At 50.2% G+C, this 15,872-nt stretch overlaps 1 protein-coding gene across 1 annotated transcript; it reads right to left on the bottom strand.

The window, feature by feature from the left end:
- Window positions 1-550: 550 nt before the first annotated feature.
- BBS2 (Bardet-Biedl syndrome 2) lies at window positions 551-15,291 on the bottom strand. The gene is made up of 17 exons (XM_052685287.1): window positions 15,143-15,291; window positions 14,835-15,062; window positions 13,712-13,837; window positions 13,372-13,434; window positions 12,284-12,361; window positions 10,065-10,169; window positions 9,454-9,540; window positions 8,113-8,248; window positions 7,075-7,214; window positions 6,393-6,537; window positions 5,422-5,593; window positions 4,401-4,530; window positions 3,584-3,715; window positions 2,915-3,052; window positions 2,366-2,478; window positions 1,548-1,696; window positions 551-1,012 (listed from the first exon to the last, which is right to left on the bottom strand). The coding sequence occupies exons 1-17, from the start codon at window positions 15,257-15,259 to the stop codon at window positions 906-908; spliced, it is 2,166 nt and encodes a 721-aa protein (XP_052541247.1). The 5' UTR covers window positions 15,260-15,291; the 3' UTR covers window positions 551-905.
- Between the last annotated feature and the right edge of the window lie 581 nt (window positions 15,292-15,872).

Genomic DNA, 15,872 nt, shown 5'->3' with positions numbered 1-15,872 from the left:
CATACTGCTAGCTCTTTATTACACACCAAGCCTGGCCGTGTACTTTGTTTTCCTCATTCCTGAAATGCACCCTTGCCCATCCAGCATCTGCAGCTTTATCCAGCAGTACTGCGGACAAGCAGCTGAAAGCAAAGCTCCCTGCAGTGTGGGTGTGAGGAATGTCAGGTATGAAACCAACTGCTTCCTATCTTCCTATGCTGGAACCCAGCAGCTTTCAACCAACTGGCTGCAAAGCCAGCAGTTATCCCTTTGCTGCTTCTGGTGCAGTGGACTGCAATTTACCAAAGCAGCAGCACATCCCTGCAATGAAATCACGGGTTCTCTGATGCAGAATAACACAACTGGGGAGCACAAGCTGACTGCAGAAGTTGGAAGCAAGTTCCAAAAACTTGATTCTGAAGTTAGCAGATTCGTGGTCCCGTGTTTGAGATTTCAGTCAGCTCCAGGTTCCTTAGCTCCAATGCAAACCCAATGACAGACAAACCCTGAACACGGCACAGACCTTCGTTTCATCTTTCAGCAAACAACTGTACGCATCACCCCAACTAAATCAGAACAAAAGCAGCCAAACCGGTCTGTATTTTAATGGGAAAACTGATGCCCAACTACAAAATATATTAAAATACACAAATAAGTTACTGTATGAAAAATAAATGCTTCACAGATACACCTCTGCCTTACATAAATTCCTCCCTTGCACTTACATCTGATGCACCGTTCAAGAAGCCTCCTGTCCTCTGGCCTGCAGAAATAACATTTCTGGACTGATGCCTTAACTAACATCCAACCTTTGCTATTACCTCACCCTACAGCAGAGCAGGGAATGAATGAGATGCTTGTTGGCTTTGGTCCTACAGCCTGGAAACATCACCGCTACACAACCGCTGTTCCTCTCTCTGGTTGTTTTAAGAAGATGCGACCCCCGAACGCATTATCCTGAACAGCGTGTTGAAGTTGTTGCTTCTTATTGCATCCCGGCAAGCAGCGATCACCTGTGCCTTAGGTTTTCCAACTGTGAAGTGAAAAAACAGAAAAAAATCAGTTAGAAGGAGAAAGAAGTGCTGAAAATAGGTATGAGGCTCAAAACGCAGAGGTCTCAGAATGTTTTTAAGCAAACAGTGAAGTGTTTCTTTAAATAAAGCCCTTTCTTGGAAGCATTTTCCATAGCTCTACTACAAGGCAGCTTGAAGGACTTGTTGAAAGGGGAAAGCTATGAATATACAACAAAATGCATCCTTCACCAAAGGCTGACAGAAGCAGTAATAATAAAGACTGACGGCTTTGCTTGTGTCAGTAGCTCTTCTTTTTTTATTTTATTTTTTTAACTGAGCTAGCTATAAATGAAGAACTGAAACAAAGCCATTGAGTTCCATACCATCCAGAGAACTGAAAACTGCTTTGAGCTTTCTTCCCAGAACACCGGTCGCGTTCCCCACCACGAGCAGCTGGCTGTCTGTGCTTCTACCACTGAAGCAACCCGGCTGGTGTCTGAGATATCAGCCTCAGTGGGGCTGGAGACTCCCATCCCCCCAGACGCACACGCTCACCACGTAGCCGCCCGGCCCTCTGGATGGCTTGATTCACTGCTTTCAGATTGCTCAACAGCTCCGTGTGATTGTTGCAACGAATTTTGTACTGATTGATCAAATCCCTGTTCAGATCGTACAGCTCGACGTACCGCGTCTTCATGTTTTTCCTGGGGAGACAGTCAGCACGGTGAGCTGAATCTCTGCGGACATGACAGCGACTCCTGGCCTGTCCATAGGAAGCTGCAGCAGTGCACAGTTGTAGGGCTGCCACGGTTACCTGCATGACTGCAGCTACAGCACCACAGAGCCGTCTAGACATGCTGGTTAGCCTCATTATTGAACAGGAAAAAAGAAAGAGAGGTCTATCTTGGTAGACTCCTTACGCAGATGCTGCATGCCCCAGTGAAAGTAAAACTGGCCAGCAGGATTCAGACCTCTTTACTGCTGCCCTTAGCAGGAAATGAGAAGAGCACAGGACAGCACAGTGAAGGGCCTGGAACTGAACATTTCAGACTGGGTGTTCTCAAAGGTACACCTACTAGAGACAGCTTTCGGTTCCTCCTCCCCTTACTGCGTCCTTTCTAAGCTCTTACCTTCCCAAGGCCAGTTCAAGGCCAAAACCTGCACTCTTGCCTCCCCCAGGCTTGCCTCCCCCTAAAAAACAGGGCAAGGCTCAATGACAGCTCATGGTAGAACCAGCCAAGGTACCACCCTGCTCAAAGAACAGCAACTGGGCATCCCTCCCACTACACAAATGCTTTTGTGCTTTTTTTCCTGCCTGAGAAGCAGACACTGGCTGTCCTACACCCAAAACACACAACGTGGCAACTGCTCACATGTCTCCCAGGAGCCGTGCATCTTCTGCCTGAACCAGCATGACGCGGATGAGGTTGGAGTGGTCGGCCATGTCAGCAGTGAGCCGCTGATTCACCAAGTGATGCTCATCCACCTGGCCAAGGCAAACACCCATGAGAAAAGGCCTTCAAGCACTCTCGGAATTGTTTAAGCTACACCCCATCCCACTATAATAAGAAATAAAGTTCCAGCTTAACCAACCCAGGAGCATCCTCCTTTCCCTCACCCCCCAGCTGCTGGAGCAGCACCTTTTAGCCTACAAAACGATGCTCAGGATGAGATGCACACCTTACACCCTGGCCCAAATCCACAGCTCAGTCTCCCACACAACCTATTTACATTATTCTAAACAGTCAGCTGTTGGGGACCAAAACCCTCTTCCATTTAACACACAGAACATTGAGGGTACCCCTCATCCTTTGCACAGGATAGTTAGCAAGTCACTGCTGGCTGATTTACATGAAGAAAAAGCAGTTTGGAGATCCTTAGTTTTTTTTCCTCTCGTACCAATGCCCCCAGTTCCTTCTCACCTTTACCAGCACTTTCCGCAGCTCCTCAAAGTATGCAGGGAAATCTGCTTCCACCTGCAGATCTTCAATTGCCAGAAAGGAGGCCATGGACTGGATGATGTCACCAGCTAAATCAATATCATCCGTGCTGATAGAGATCTGCCAGAAAGGACAAGGAAGCACTTACATGCTCTTCCATGCCAAAATATCTCCCAAAACGACTCAGCAGGGCTGCCTGGAGAACAGCTGCTTAGGCTCAAAGCAATTCATTCTAAGAGACAAGACTGCTGCAAGGACAAGCTCCAAGGCTTACTGGAGATAAGGAGACACTGATTTCAAAGGGGTTTTTACTGAGGTGTGGGGTAAAGGGGAATTTGTGCATACAAGGACAGCACAGAAGTTATGGGCGGCCTCTGTGTCTCAAACTGCAGCCCCGTGGAACCACTCCATGTGGAACAAATGCCTTCCTACTCTTTTGTAGCCTGAACAATTCGCTTTGTTGACTGGCACTGGAATTTTACCCACTAGCAGCAACACAGACTCCAACTGCCAAAAGACACCCTCAGAACTCGAGTACTTCCTCTGCCTGTTCAGTCCTCCTTCATTCTCACAGCCCCACGTTGGAACCACCCTTAAGATTCAGCGGTGTGTAACAACATGGGCACTCCCTTTGTCTCTGAAGTTACTCACCTCGCCACCAGGCTTGATTTTGATGAGGAGCTGGCCTGCATTACGAAGGGAAGTGAAGCAAACCTGAAAGGGAGCGCTCTGAAACTCCGCATCCTCTGGTAGCAAGAAGCTCTGATTCAGCCACATAATAATCTTACAAAAAATAAAACAAAGAGCATCAGCCATCAGCTGTGTGCAAAGTCTGGAGAGCCATGCAATGGCCCTACATGTGCACATGACACCAGGGCTCCGTTCAGGTTATCTTGGGAGCTCCATTCGCTCCAATTCATCTCTCATATCAATGCTGGGAACTTGTTGAGATGGGAGCAGTTGGCTCCCTGCTCCAAAGTAGAATCTTTGCAAGAAAATCAAATCTGACAATAGGAGACCAAAGACCAAAAAGTACAATAAGGCCCAGAGACAGGAGAAAGCTAGGAAGCAAAGCTGCATTCCACCATAAGAATTTAAAGGAAATTTTTCCTCAATCTTGCTTTGCTTTTTTTTTTTTTTTTTTTTTTTTTTTTTTTTTTGCCTTGACCACTTAACATGGGAAAAGTCATGCAGGCATGACAGAGCCCCGCAGTTACGTGGGAGCAGATGGGCTCTCATCACTGCCATCTCACAATTCAGATCTTGCAGAACCTACACTGCAGCTCCACCGCTCACTTGCCAGCTACCTGAGCCACCCTCTGGGCACCGCGTTGCCTCTATCCTATTCTCTGCAGAACTCCAAAGGCTGGCAGCACATAATAATATTTCATCTTGGAAATCTCAAGCTAACTGCCAGCCCTCCGTGCGCTGTGTATCAGCAGGACCAGGCAGCAGAGCAATCACTCACCCTTTGCGGCCTCTCATTTGTTGCACAGCTCACAAAGCTCAGCGGCTCCGTGGCCGAGTCTGGGCTGCTCAGGGCATACATTGAAAAGCGGGGGAGCTGTTTGGTCAGCTCAAATACGTAGAACTGTGTGCTGGAAGAATCCAAAAGGAAGGATGGTTACTAACATCACAGAGACTCACCTCCTACAAGGGCTGCTGGGTCTCTTGTGGCTGAGCATTAACATCAGCAGCTCCCAGTGACAGAATCAACTGCTTAACACTGGTAAACAGCTGGAAGCTGTGGGAATTGGAAATTCCAGGCTGAACACATCCCTGTATGAGGCTGAATGATTCCTCCCCATTGCCTACATTTTCCGTAATCCTTCCAACAAAATACATGCTTACATTTAAGATTCTGCTACATAACTGGATCATTTATTAACAGTTTTGGCAAAATCCTACTAAAAGCAGCAACAAAGAATAGAGGAAGCAAAAAGGGAATTCAGCTCCATACATTCTTTCTGCAGTGGTTGGCTCACACTCAAAACACAGCTCCCTGTTCAGGTGCTGCTTCCTGGGACGCTGCCAGATGCAGTAGATGTGAGCAGGGAGAAAGACAGATGTATATGAAGAGGAAACTGGAAAAATGTTATCTTGAAAACAGGCATATCCTACTAGCCCCAAAGTCAGGTTCAGGGTCACTCTGTGGTCTGAAAGATGGCGCAGTGCCTCCAGGTTTGCTCATGTACCATGGGCAGAGCTGCCAGCACGCAGGCCTCTAAGGGGCAGATCCACAGCAAGGCATGCCCTGGACAAGAACCACTCACTGCTCCTAGAAGGCAGAGCTGGAGCACAGCAGGACCCTATGAGTGCCTGAAGAAGAGCCCAGCAGCACAGGATAACAGTATGTACAAGAGGATATTCCAGCAATGAGAGAATTGAGGCATGGGGGAATTAATGGTACCGTTCCAGTGGGACAAGTGTGGAGCCACATCTCCAGTGTTTGCTGTGGAGACCAACAGAGTTCACAGCACAAACCTCACCTGTTCCCATAACCCACAAAGGCTTTGATGTGCAAATCCACAGGGACATCTTTGGGTGGAGTGAGGGGAACTCGAACGCAGCTTGAGAGGTTCTGGAGGCTAGGATGCAGCACGTGGCTCTCTCCTTCAAATATGCCCTCAGCAAAGATCAGCACAGCACGGATGATTGTGTCTTAGCAACAAGGAGGAAAAACAGTTTCTCAATGAACAGCTGTCATGTTAGCCACCATGTTCTTCAGAGTTAAGCACAAGCAGCTCTCCTGAACTGTGAACGTGCCCCAGATGAGCAGCACTACACCTGGAACTGCCTGCACCCTCTGCGTGCCTGGTGCTGGGCGACTTTGCTGATTCTGCTTGGTTCCTGCCCCAAGCCGAGGCCCAGCTGCATTCACACAATGCCTGCACCAACACGGTGCAGGAGCTGGAGCTCCAGGCTGCAGCACTCCCCACATCCCGTTTACCTGAATACTGCATAACCCACCCACAGGCATGCAAGATTGGCTGTAAATTTCTGGGACAGGTGCTCTGCTGCTGCCTTAGTGGGCTGGGTTTAATTGGCTGGTTGCTTTTCATAACAAAAATGCTGTTATGGATGTTTATCCCTCCCTACAGATGGTTGCACTTAGTGGTGGGCACTTTGCTTTCACTGGGGAACAACAGCACTCTTCATTAATGCTTACAGTCAACACAAAGAGTGCTGCAGGGATCCCCAGCACTCATTTCATCCAAGCTAAGTGTTAACTGCCTTGGAAAACAAAACACAATGAGAAACAAATCCCACCCAACTCCTCTCTCCCAAAACCCATCAAAGGAGCACAGCTTGACTCAAAACTGTGGAAGGAAAGCTGCCACAAAGGGGAAATTACAGACAGCGAAGGGGAGACAGGCAAAGCATCAGCTAAATATAACTAAACGTTTGCATGAATTTACATGGAGATCAGTGGTGGTGGTGGTTGCAGACTGTGGCTCACCATTGGTGGTGGAGATGCACAGCTCCACGTGAGCAGACTGGCTGTCAGAGCCCAGGTTAACCGACAGGGAGGTCTGCAGCTGGGTGTTGGCTGGAATCACACCTCTCTGCCCATCAGCTTCCTTCAGCTGCGGGCTCAGCTCAGCCTGTTCCAGAGCACAAAACCCTTCAGGAACACAATCTCCATTTTCACCATTTTTATTCTAGCAAGCTAAAAGACATGCGTTTTCAATTGTAAGCACAACTCTGTGTTTTTGCCACTGTGCTCTTTTACTCTTTCAACGTGAGCCTGCTTGTTCCTCAGACTGCTTTGCAAAGCACTCTGTGCCTTCCCCGTGGAGGTGGAAGCACACCAACACCCTGGCAGTGCTCTCACATAGCCCCTCTGACTCCCAGGTTGGCTCAGGCTTTGAAAATTACAATTTTCAGACAATTTCGTGCTGAACCAAAGCCCATTCTGTTTAACTGCTCCAGCAGGCAGACAAGGCGAGGAGAATATGACTTATTAAATAAGAAAAGCATGTTCTGCACTTGCACAAGGCACAAGCAGGAATCCCAAGCAGACAGTCTCACTGCAGATTACAGGCTACAGCTCTGACTTGTCCAGACTGCCCCACGACCTCCTCCCACCTTTATAGCAATGGGAAGCCAGGGCTTGGCCCCACACACCGCATAAGTGGTACCTTTGCGTTTTCCTCATAATTTCTTAACTCCAGCAGCAGGTTTTGTTTCTTTTGACTGAGTTCTCGGATCACGTCCTGCTCTGCACACGTATCCATCAGGTTTCCCTTCATCTCCTCTCCTCCCGGCAGATAACCCCGCACTGCACAGAACGAACACACACAGATCTGACACTTACACACACAGCCTAACGAGGACAAGAGACCTTCATAACTGCATGCAGCCCCTTGGGCAGGCTTGGGATGGGGCTGAAGTGCTGAATCCCAAGTGAAGCACTTCCCAGCAGCCTGAGATTAAGACAGACAGCAAAACACTGTGCCATTGCACAGGAAAGGCTTTTGTTCCCAACGGGTTGTGCTAGATCTGTTTGTCTCAGGCCACTGCAGCCAAGCAGCTGGATCATCACACCAGTGTCTCTCCTGGAGCCCCATAAACTCAAACTGAGCTAATTTAAGTATCTATGGTCATATCTGTTTCCATTCACAGCAAGCAGGTGTCACTTCTTGAAAGTCTGGTGGATAAAACCAGCAGCTCTGCAGTCTCAGAAGAGTATTTTCCAGGAAACAAAGGGCTGTTAACACCCAACATTTCTAATACAATAACTATTCACAAAACCAAAATACTTATATGTTTTTTTACTTCTCTGCCCCCCTTTAGTGACTGTTAAGTAGCCAAGGAATCACACACAAAAAAAAGACCTCCCATATATTCGTCCTTCATGCTGTTGCCTGAAGAACCACAGTCTTTACTGAGTATATTTCTCTTTGCACTTTTAGGATGGGACTTTGTCATTTAGGCAAATGGATTTTGGTGGCACCTTGGATCATAACGACATACACACTGATTAGCACAGAGAAGGCAATATCTGAATCCCGTTAGCAGATAGCCTAACGCAAAGTTCCCTTCACTTCTCACAAAGCCAAGGGAGTCTGGCACACAGAAACGCCTACAGAACAGAATCAGAGGTTAGCTCATCTGAGACGACACGATACGCCTGACACTGCTGCGTGCAGAACTGCTGTTTCAACCAGCCCTCCTACCTTCACCATCAACCGAACAGCAGATTAACTGCGTGCTCCCATCCATCCTGTAATCCCCTTCCACCACTCCTGCAATCGAGGAAGCAAAGTTGTCCTTAAAGATGACCTCCCCGGTTCGGTCACTGCGTGCATCAACCTGGAGCAGCACAGAGATGAGGGACATGAACAGAACAGCCAGCTCCAAAACACGCATCGTGGTGGCATTCACCACTCGTGGAGCTGCAGTCCTGCTGAGCACAGGGCCACAGATGGAAGATACATCATCAGGAAGCGACCTGTCGACAGGCTCAGGTGAAAGGAACTGCTCTTCAGAGATGCAGCTACAAACAGCAGGAAGGAAGAAAAGGGGATCACACGCCGACACAGGGAAGGCTGTGCACACGTGGATGCAGTGATGATGGATGCAGACTGGACATAGCCTCAATGCAGTATGCACAGCTTTTTGGCTAAGCTGCTGTCCTGGACTGATGAACAACTTTTAGTTATCTTTGAAAGGAAGAGGATGGAGCAGGGGGCTCAGCTCTGCGCAGCACATCTGTGCCAAAGCACAGCACCCAGCAGTGCTGTTTCCAAGAGCTGGGAGCTGCTTCAGGCCAACAGATAGGACAGGGCCTGCAGCTGAAAGAGCAAAAGGCGTACAGAGGAAGGGTGCTCACTTTAGCAATATTAGACACCTAATCCAACAGAAGTTGCAACATACCCAGACTCTAGGCTGCCAGCTTGATACAAAGTTAATTAAATTCCCCTAGGCTAATGAGAGTAATGAGAGGTGCTATGAAAGCAGATTTACCAAAAAAAAAAAATTGGCAAGCTGCGTCCAAGAGAGAATTGGCAACTAGAACAGCCATTTTTGGCAAGGGGAACACCAAGCAGCAGGCTTAAGAGCCCAGACTGAGCTGCGTGGAACGCCTCGACATCAGATTAAATGACACTGATGGATTTACTCTAATCCTGCCACAGCCAGGACCGACGCCGCTGCCCTCTCCCATAACCACTCGTCCCCTGCAGCTGGAGAACATTCAGGAAACACAGCAGAAGATGATTACCACGCACTCAAGACAAAGCTGAAAAGACACACGGGAGAGCTCTAGGATGTTGCACGTGATCTTTGCTACCATAGAAACAGCTTACCACACCTTAGCAATTTGCTCTGAACTAAGAGGAAGGCTTTCTCTGGCTGATCTTGCATCTGGCAAGGACTCCCCAGGCAAACTAGGTTTACCACGACAGCTCCTCAGCAGCCTTTAATATTCTGTCTGCTCTACTTAAGACCATTTAGCGGCCTGGTTCAAACACAGCTTGCAGACCCACAGCTCCTCGCTCCCTGCAGCACACACTCACCTTCCCATTGGACCAGCCGGTGATCAGCTCACACACACCATCAGAGTTCAGGTCAAATGCATGGATGCTCATCGCATGGTTCTTAGACTGAGGACAGAAAACAGCACAAACTATGCTTGGGTGCACCTTCTAACCTGACACATGCAAGACCCTGGAGAATGAGTCTACAAAAAGGAAAAATTAGCTTTGAACACATACAATGTAAGACACATTCAGTGCCTGGAAAACAATCTGTTGGTTTAACAACACAGCCAGAGGCATTTCCCAACAACAAACTCACATTTTTCTGCTGGACCTCTGGTTGCTGAGTGACCCCACAAAGCTGGAGCATCCCTAAGCATACGGTTTTAGCAGCGTTAAGTCATCGCCAACAATCCCAAAAGAACTGAAGGAACTGACATACTGTTGATTTTGCTTGGATCTATAAAAACGGGTTTGTTTTGTAATATGGTAATTACATCAATTACGTAATTACATGACATACAAACTATGCTCAGTAGAAAATGTCAAACCGTCTACGGAGTTTGGGTAGCATCAACAAGCAGAGATTAGCTACCAGCTCCCCTGGAGGCTTCAAGCTCTCAGTGCTGATGCTGCAAGGCAGGACTGACCTTAATCCTCCAGTAGCGGGACGTCCTGTCGTACACTCCCACCGTGCCATTGGAAAGAGCATAGCCAAAGCGACTGCCATACATGGGGCTGAGGGCAGTCACAGTCTTGGAGAGGGAAGGGAGAGATAGAGAGAACACAGCAGTGAGAACACACCAACTTCTGTACCCCCAAGAGCAGCCTACACACAGTCTCCACATGAACCGCACTCCATTGGAAGCTAGCTGTAATTAAGACCACTGTGTGGAGCACAGAACACCAAAGGAACTGTGTTTAGAGCTCAGTTTAACCCCACCAAAAGCCTTGCAGGGTTTCCTCACACAAGCTGTGCTGTCTGTGTTAACGCACAATTCAACAAAGCTTGCAGAACTGCCCTCAAACCGTGTTTTGACCAAGTATTTATTACCACAAACAGCAGCACAACTGCTCAGAGGATTCTTGTGGTCTCTGGTGCTAACACCCAAAAACTGCTCCCCACACACAGCGCTCCCTGGAGCTTCAGGACCTGAGGATGCAAAGGAGTTCAACATTACATGGGCTGGGAAAACCCTAGAGATATTATTGGTAGAAAAGCTCTGCCCGAGATCAGCACGATAAAAATTAACAGCTCCCACAGTTGGCTTCTGCTGGAAGACAATCAGAACAGCAGGCCAGGCATTACCTCAGTAACGGCTCCAGGGAAAGACCTGAGAGTCACAGCCCAGAGTGTTTCTCACTCCTTTAAGACCCATTACCCTACAGCTCCTCACTGAGCAAGGCCTCTCAGTGCTTGGACTGCAGCCCTTCTCCATGCACAAACACTGCACAACTCAGTGCTGGAGGAACAGATGCAAGCAGCCGCCCGCTCTCCTGTACAAAGCAGCTCAGTCCTTCAGTTCAATCCTTCACACAGAACCCAGACCTTCCCACTGTGAAGATTTCCAGTGAATCCATTCCAGTCTATTGGGAAGGAACCACTCATCACCACCATGTACACGAGCACCCCGGGGTCAGGTTTAAGGCACGCACAGCATCCCTCATGGGAGTCCTGGCGCCCCTGACTGAGTCCTGCACAGTTATCTGCACACAGCCATGAAAGACACAGGTAAGCCAAATTCATCTCAGCTGAGCACGCTCCTGGATTTCTTGCTATAGAACACTGTTTCCAAACCCTTTGCCCTCGTTCTCCAAAGCCTTTCCCATGTAACACCACCCTCCAAATCCTGAGCTCCCTGGGAGGACAGAGGCCCCAGACAGAGCAGAACCCACCCGCACAGCAGAACTCCCTGTCCACCCAAAGCACCCATTTATCACAAATCACAGCAACCTTTGTGATCTGTTCCAACAGAATTAAACACCGAGAAGGCACACTACTCAAGTCTTCTAAAAGGAGCACAATGCACACAGCTGTTGTCCCCTGCCTTTAGGTTTGGTGAAGCTGCATCCTCCCAAACTAGAGCAGAAAGACTGCAGTAGGCCTTAAGGCTGTGCAGGCGTGAACTTAAAGCAATTTGACCGTAGATCTGGAAACAAACAGCACGTGAGAGCCACAGACTGCTCCCTTCCCTTAACTAGGAATCACAACACAACCCCAGATTGGTTATCAGAGAGCAGAACGTACTGCTTACAATGCCTGGCTCTAATCCTACCAGCAGTAACAGCTTCCTCTCCTGGAACACAGCCTGCACTGCTCTTTAAGACTCTCTGTAAGCAGTTTAATAGCTAACTAAGCCTTCTAGTCCTAACTTGGGCAGTAGGGAGACCTCAGTTTTTCAAGGACAAAGCTCTTAATGCAGGTGCTACCGAGGCACAGCCCTGTTTATACAACTTGTGTGCAATGGAGATTCTTTCCACCCTGCCATTCCCCATGTGGACACACTCGAGACAAGCGACTTCATCACAGAATTTGAGAACTGCAGCAGAGGACGTCCTGTAACACAGAAGGCAGTGTGTCAGCCACAGGGCCCTGCCAGGAACACACAGCCCTTTGGCCAGGGCCCTGATTTCCAGGCAGGTCAGTTAAAGGTTTGTACACAAACATGTCAGAAACCTCATCCAAGTGTTATCAAAGGCGTTGTTAAACTCTGACTTTTGCAACTCTGGAAGGACAGACACAGTGCCAAGTAGGTAACTATTTACCTACACAATGCATTTAAACCAGAGTAACCAGAGCAGCTTTACAGTACACAGTGTTTTGAGTTCCACCCACAATTACAATAAATATTAGCTGCAAGTAATTTACCTCTGTTTCTGACATTTCTGCCACGATCACATCTTCTTTAAACACTCGGATGTCAAAATCTTCAGAGCCAACAAGAAGCTGCAAAAATAACACAGAAACTCAAAACCACTGAACCACACATCGAAGTGTCACCAATCCTCCTACAAGGGTGGCTGCCCTACTGCAAAGCAAGGGCAAATTGACAGAACCACAGAATGGCCTGAGTTGCAAAGGAGCACAGCGCTCATCCAGTTCCAACCCCCTGCTGTGTGCAGGTCGCCAACCAGCAGCCCAGGCTGCCCAGAGCCACATCCAGCCTGGCCTTGAATGCCTGCAGGGATGGGGCATCCACAGCCTCCTTGGGCAACCTGTGCCAGTGCCTCACCACCCTCTGGGGGAAAAACTTCCTCCTGATATCCAACCTAAACCTCCCCTGTCTTAGTTTAAAACCATTCCCCCTTGTCCTATCACTGTCTACCCATGTAAACAGCCGTTCCCCCCAATTATATGCTACCCTCTCTACTGGAAGGCCACATAGAGGTGTCCTTGGAGTCTCCTCCAAGCTAAACAAGCCCAGTTCCCTCAACCTTTCTTCATAGGAGAGGTGCCCCAGCCCTCTGATCATCCTAGTGGCCTCCTCTGGACCCATTCCATGGGTTACATCCAGTTTGAGCCCAAAACGGGTGAGCAAAGAAGACACTGGCTCTTCATCAGGTCTTCCATCTTCTCATTCCCTATCACAGCGCAGGTGCCTTGTGAGCAATGATAAGAGACATTACATTTCTCCTGTACTTCTGGTGTGGTACACGGACATAAGAGCACGGCCCATGACAGCTGGCCACGCACTCACCAAGGCAAGGCACTACCAGTGCCAAGACCCAAAGATGCCTCATTTCCCTCAATCCAAGCAGCACCAGAGAGCAGTGCAGCTCCATGAACGAGGATTGAGCCACTGTGTGTGCTTCTGCCAGGCTGCAGCCTGGAAAAGGGGCAGCTTCCTCATCAGGATCCCTCTGCTGATCACCTAAGCCAGGTGCACTCGCTAATCTCCCCTTCACTGCAATACCATGAAATCAGCTGAATTCACATATAAATGGCTACAAACAAACCTCAGCTTTGCCATCGCCATCGAAGTCACACAGTGCTAGGGACCGAACGTTGTCTCCTGTAACCTAAAATGAGAAAGGCTGTCTTCAGCATTGAGGAAAGCGGTCGGAGGGTGAACCACTGTTATTATCCCCAGTGCAGTGAATGCAGTCGACATTCAAGCACCATTTGATGCAACGAACACAGGTCAAAACACAGTTTAAGCTCTGAAATGAAATAAGAAAGCTGTTCAACAACCAAATTATTATTTATTGTATTAAAAAAAAACCAAACACCCAACATGGCAATTCATGCCATCAAAAGGGACTTTCAATGAAGCCAAAGCGTTGTGTGTAACCCTACCGTCCAAAAGAGGTCATTTCCTTCATAGTCAAAGCCTTGCAGGGCACAGTTGCCACCAATAATAGCGAGAGGAGATGGTATATCCCCCAGCTTTCCAAGAACAATTGCGTTGGCTCCATCTGAAACCTATGAGGGTCATTAAAGGAACAAAACCGAGTGTGAGGCATCAGAATGCAGACATGAAAACATCACCATGCTTCCTTCCCAGCAGTGCTGGGGATGCACAACCACACCTCCATGCATGCACATCTCTCTCACATCATGGGGCTGCTTACAGCAGAGGGATGGCAGGACACGATGGGAGAGCACCGATCTGGGAAGGGGCTAATAAGGATAGTAACAGAATAACAACATGACACGCGAAGTCTGGCCAGCAGCTTGGTTAGGACAGAAGCTCTAAGTCGGAGAACTGCGTTGTTATGACACGTGCACGTGTGGCAGCAGACTGATGCTCTAATGGAGAAGTTGTGCTGTTGCATGAACCCAAGGCCTCCTCAAGTTTCTCCCAGCAGTCTCCTGTTCCCTGGCAGTTCCTGCTGCTCTCTGCTATTCCACAAATGCTAGCACTCCGCAGGACGTGCGCACCGATAGCTTAGACTGTCACAGTCCCACCAGTTGAGCTGAGCCCCAAACGCCCATCAGAACATCCTGGTCCTGCCGGGTGCTGCATTACACTTGGTGAGGGCTGGCTCTCTCACATACTCAGCTGTATATTTTGTTTTTAACCTTTGCATCACGCGGTCACTGAGGCTGGAAAGACCTCTGAGATCCTGAGGTCCAACCGTCAGCCCAGCACCAACACGCAGACCAGGTCTGTGTGTTCCTGGAACCGCTCCGGGGATGCGGACTGCCCCTCCCTGCCAGCGCAGCGCTGCTCTTTGCGAGTCCCGGCACCCGACCTGACCCTCACCGTGAGGCCATCGCTCTCACCCCATCGCTGCCACCGGGGAGCAGAGGCTGACACCCCCTCCCCACAGCCACCGCAGGGCTGCAGAGCCACCAGCCGTCCCCCGCACTCACCCACCCCGTTCACTCCCACAGCGCCGCGCTCAGACCCCTCGCGGCTCCTCCACGCCTTCCCTCGGGACGCTCTAACCCAGCCCTCCCCAGCACCGCAACTCGCCTCTCGGTAGAACAGGTCTGAGTTGAGGTGCACGTCGTACGCCAGCAGATGCGTGCCGCTGCCCACCAGCAGGCAATCCCGTCGCAGCGCGGTTCGGAGCGGCCCGGCCGCCAGGCACGTCACGGCCTGATTGACGCTGAGCAGCGACACGTGAGCGTCCAGGCCGCTGGGAGCCGAGCGGCTGCCGCCCGTCCTCGGAGCGGGGCTGTGAGGGCTGTGAACGAGGACCTGCGGGACACGGGCGGCGCGTCACACGGGGGCCGCCGTGCCGGGCGGGGATCCCGCGCCGCGCCGCGCCGCGCCGTTACCTTCCCCGCCTGCGTGGCGGCCGCCAGGCACGGGTGCGCGCCGTCGAACCGGCCCAGCGCCACCGTGCGGGGCTGCAGCTTGTGGCTCAGCTTCAGCGTGAACACCGGCACCAGCATGGCGGCCACGGGAACCGGCGGAACCGCCCGCAACGGCACCGCGTCACGGGGCGGGGCCGGGAACCGGATGGGGGGGGATGCGGGGGGTAATTAGGGGAGTAATGGGGGCTTGGGGGGCAGCGAAGGGGTCGGTTGGAGGGGTTGGGGGTCAGTTAGGGGACGTGGGTGGTAATTAGGGGAGTAATTAGGAGAGTAATTAGTGTTGGGGGGGACTAGGGGCTTGGTTGGGGGGTTTGGGGGTCAGTTAGGGGACGTGGGTGGTAATTAGGGGAGTAATTAGGAGAGTAATTAGGGTTGGGGGGGACTAGGGGGTTGGTTGGGGGGTTTAGGGGTCAGTTAGGGGAGGTGGGGGGTAATTAGGGGAGTAATTTGGAGAGTAATTAGGGTTGGGAGGCAGCTAGAGGGTCAGTTGGGGAGTTTGGGGGTCAGTTAGGGGAGGTGGGTGGTAATTAGGGGAGTAATCAGGGGTTTGGGGGCAGCTAAGGGGGTCTGTTGGAGGCGCTGGGGATCAGTTAGGGGAGGTCGGGGGTAATTAGGGAGTGATTAGGGAGTGATTAGGGTTGGGGGGCACTAGGGGAGTGGTTGGGAGGTTTGGGGGTCAGTTAGGGGAGGT

The sequence above is a fragment of the Tympanuchus pallidicinctus genome, unplaced genomic scaffold (genome assembly GCF_026119805.1).
Source record: "Tympanuchus pallidicinctus isolate F22 unplaced genomic scaffold, pur_lepc_1.0 scaffold22, whole genome shotgun sequence".
Lineage (NCBI taxonomy): Eukaryota > Metazoa > Chordata > Aves > Galliformes > Phasianidae > Tympanuchus > Tympanuchus pallidicinctus.
Note: the sequence above shows the minus strand (reverse complement) of the source record. Positions and strands in the feature narration are given on the sequence as shown.

Coding starts and splice junctions, on each gene's coding strand:
- BBS2 (XM_052685287.1), bottom strand. CDS start 15,259: ATGCTGGTGCCGGTGTTCACGCTGAAGCTGAGCCACAAGCTGCAGCCC. Junction 5,594..6,392: donor GTGCATCTCCACCACCAATG/GTGAGCCACAGT, acceptor CTTGTTGCTAAG/ACACAATCATCCGTGCTGTG. Junction 1,697..2,365: donor GCACGGCTCCTGGGAGACAT/GTGAGCAGTTGC, acceptor CTGTCTCCCCAG/GAAAAACATGAAGACGCGGT.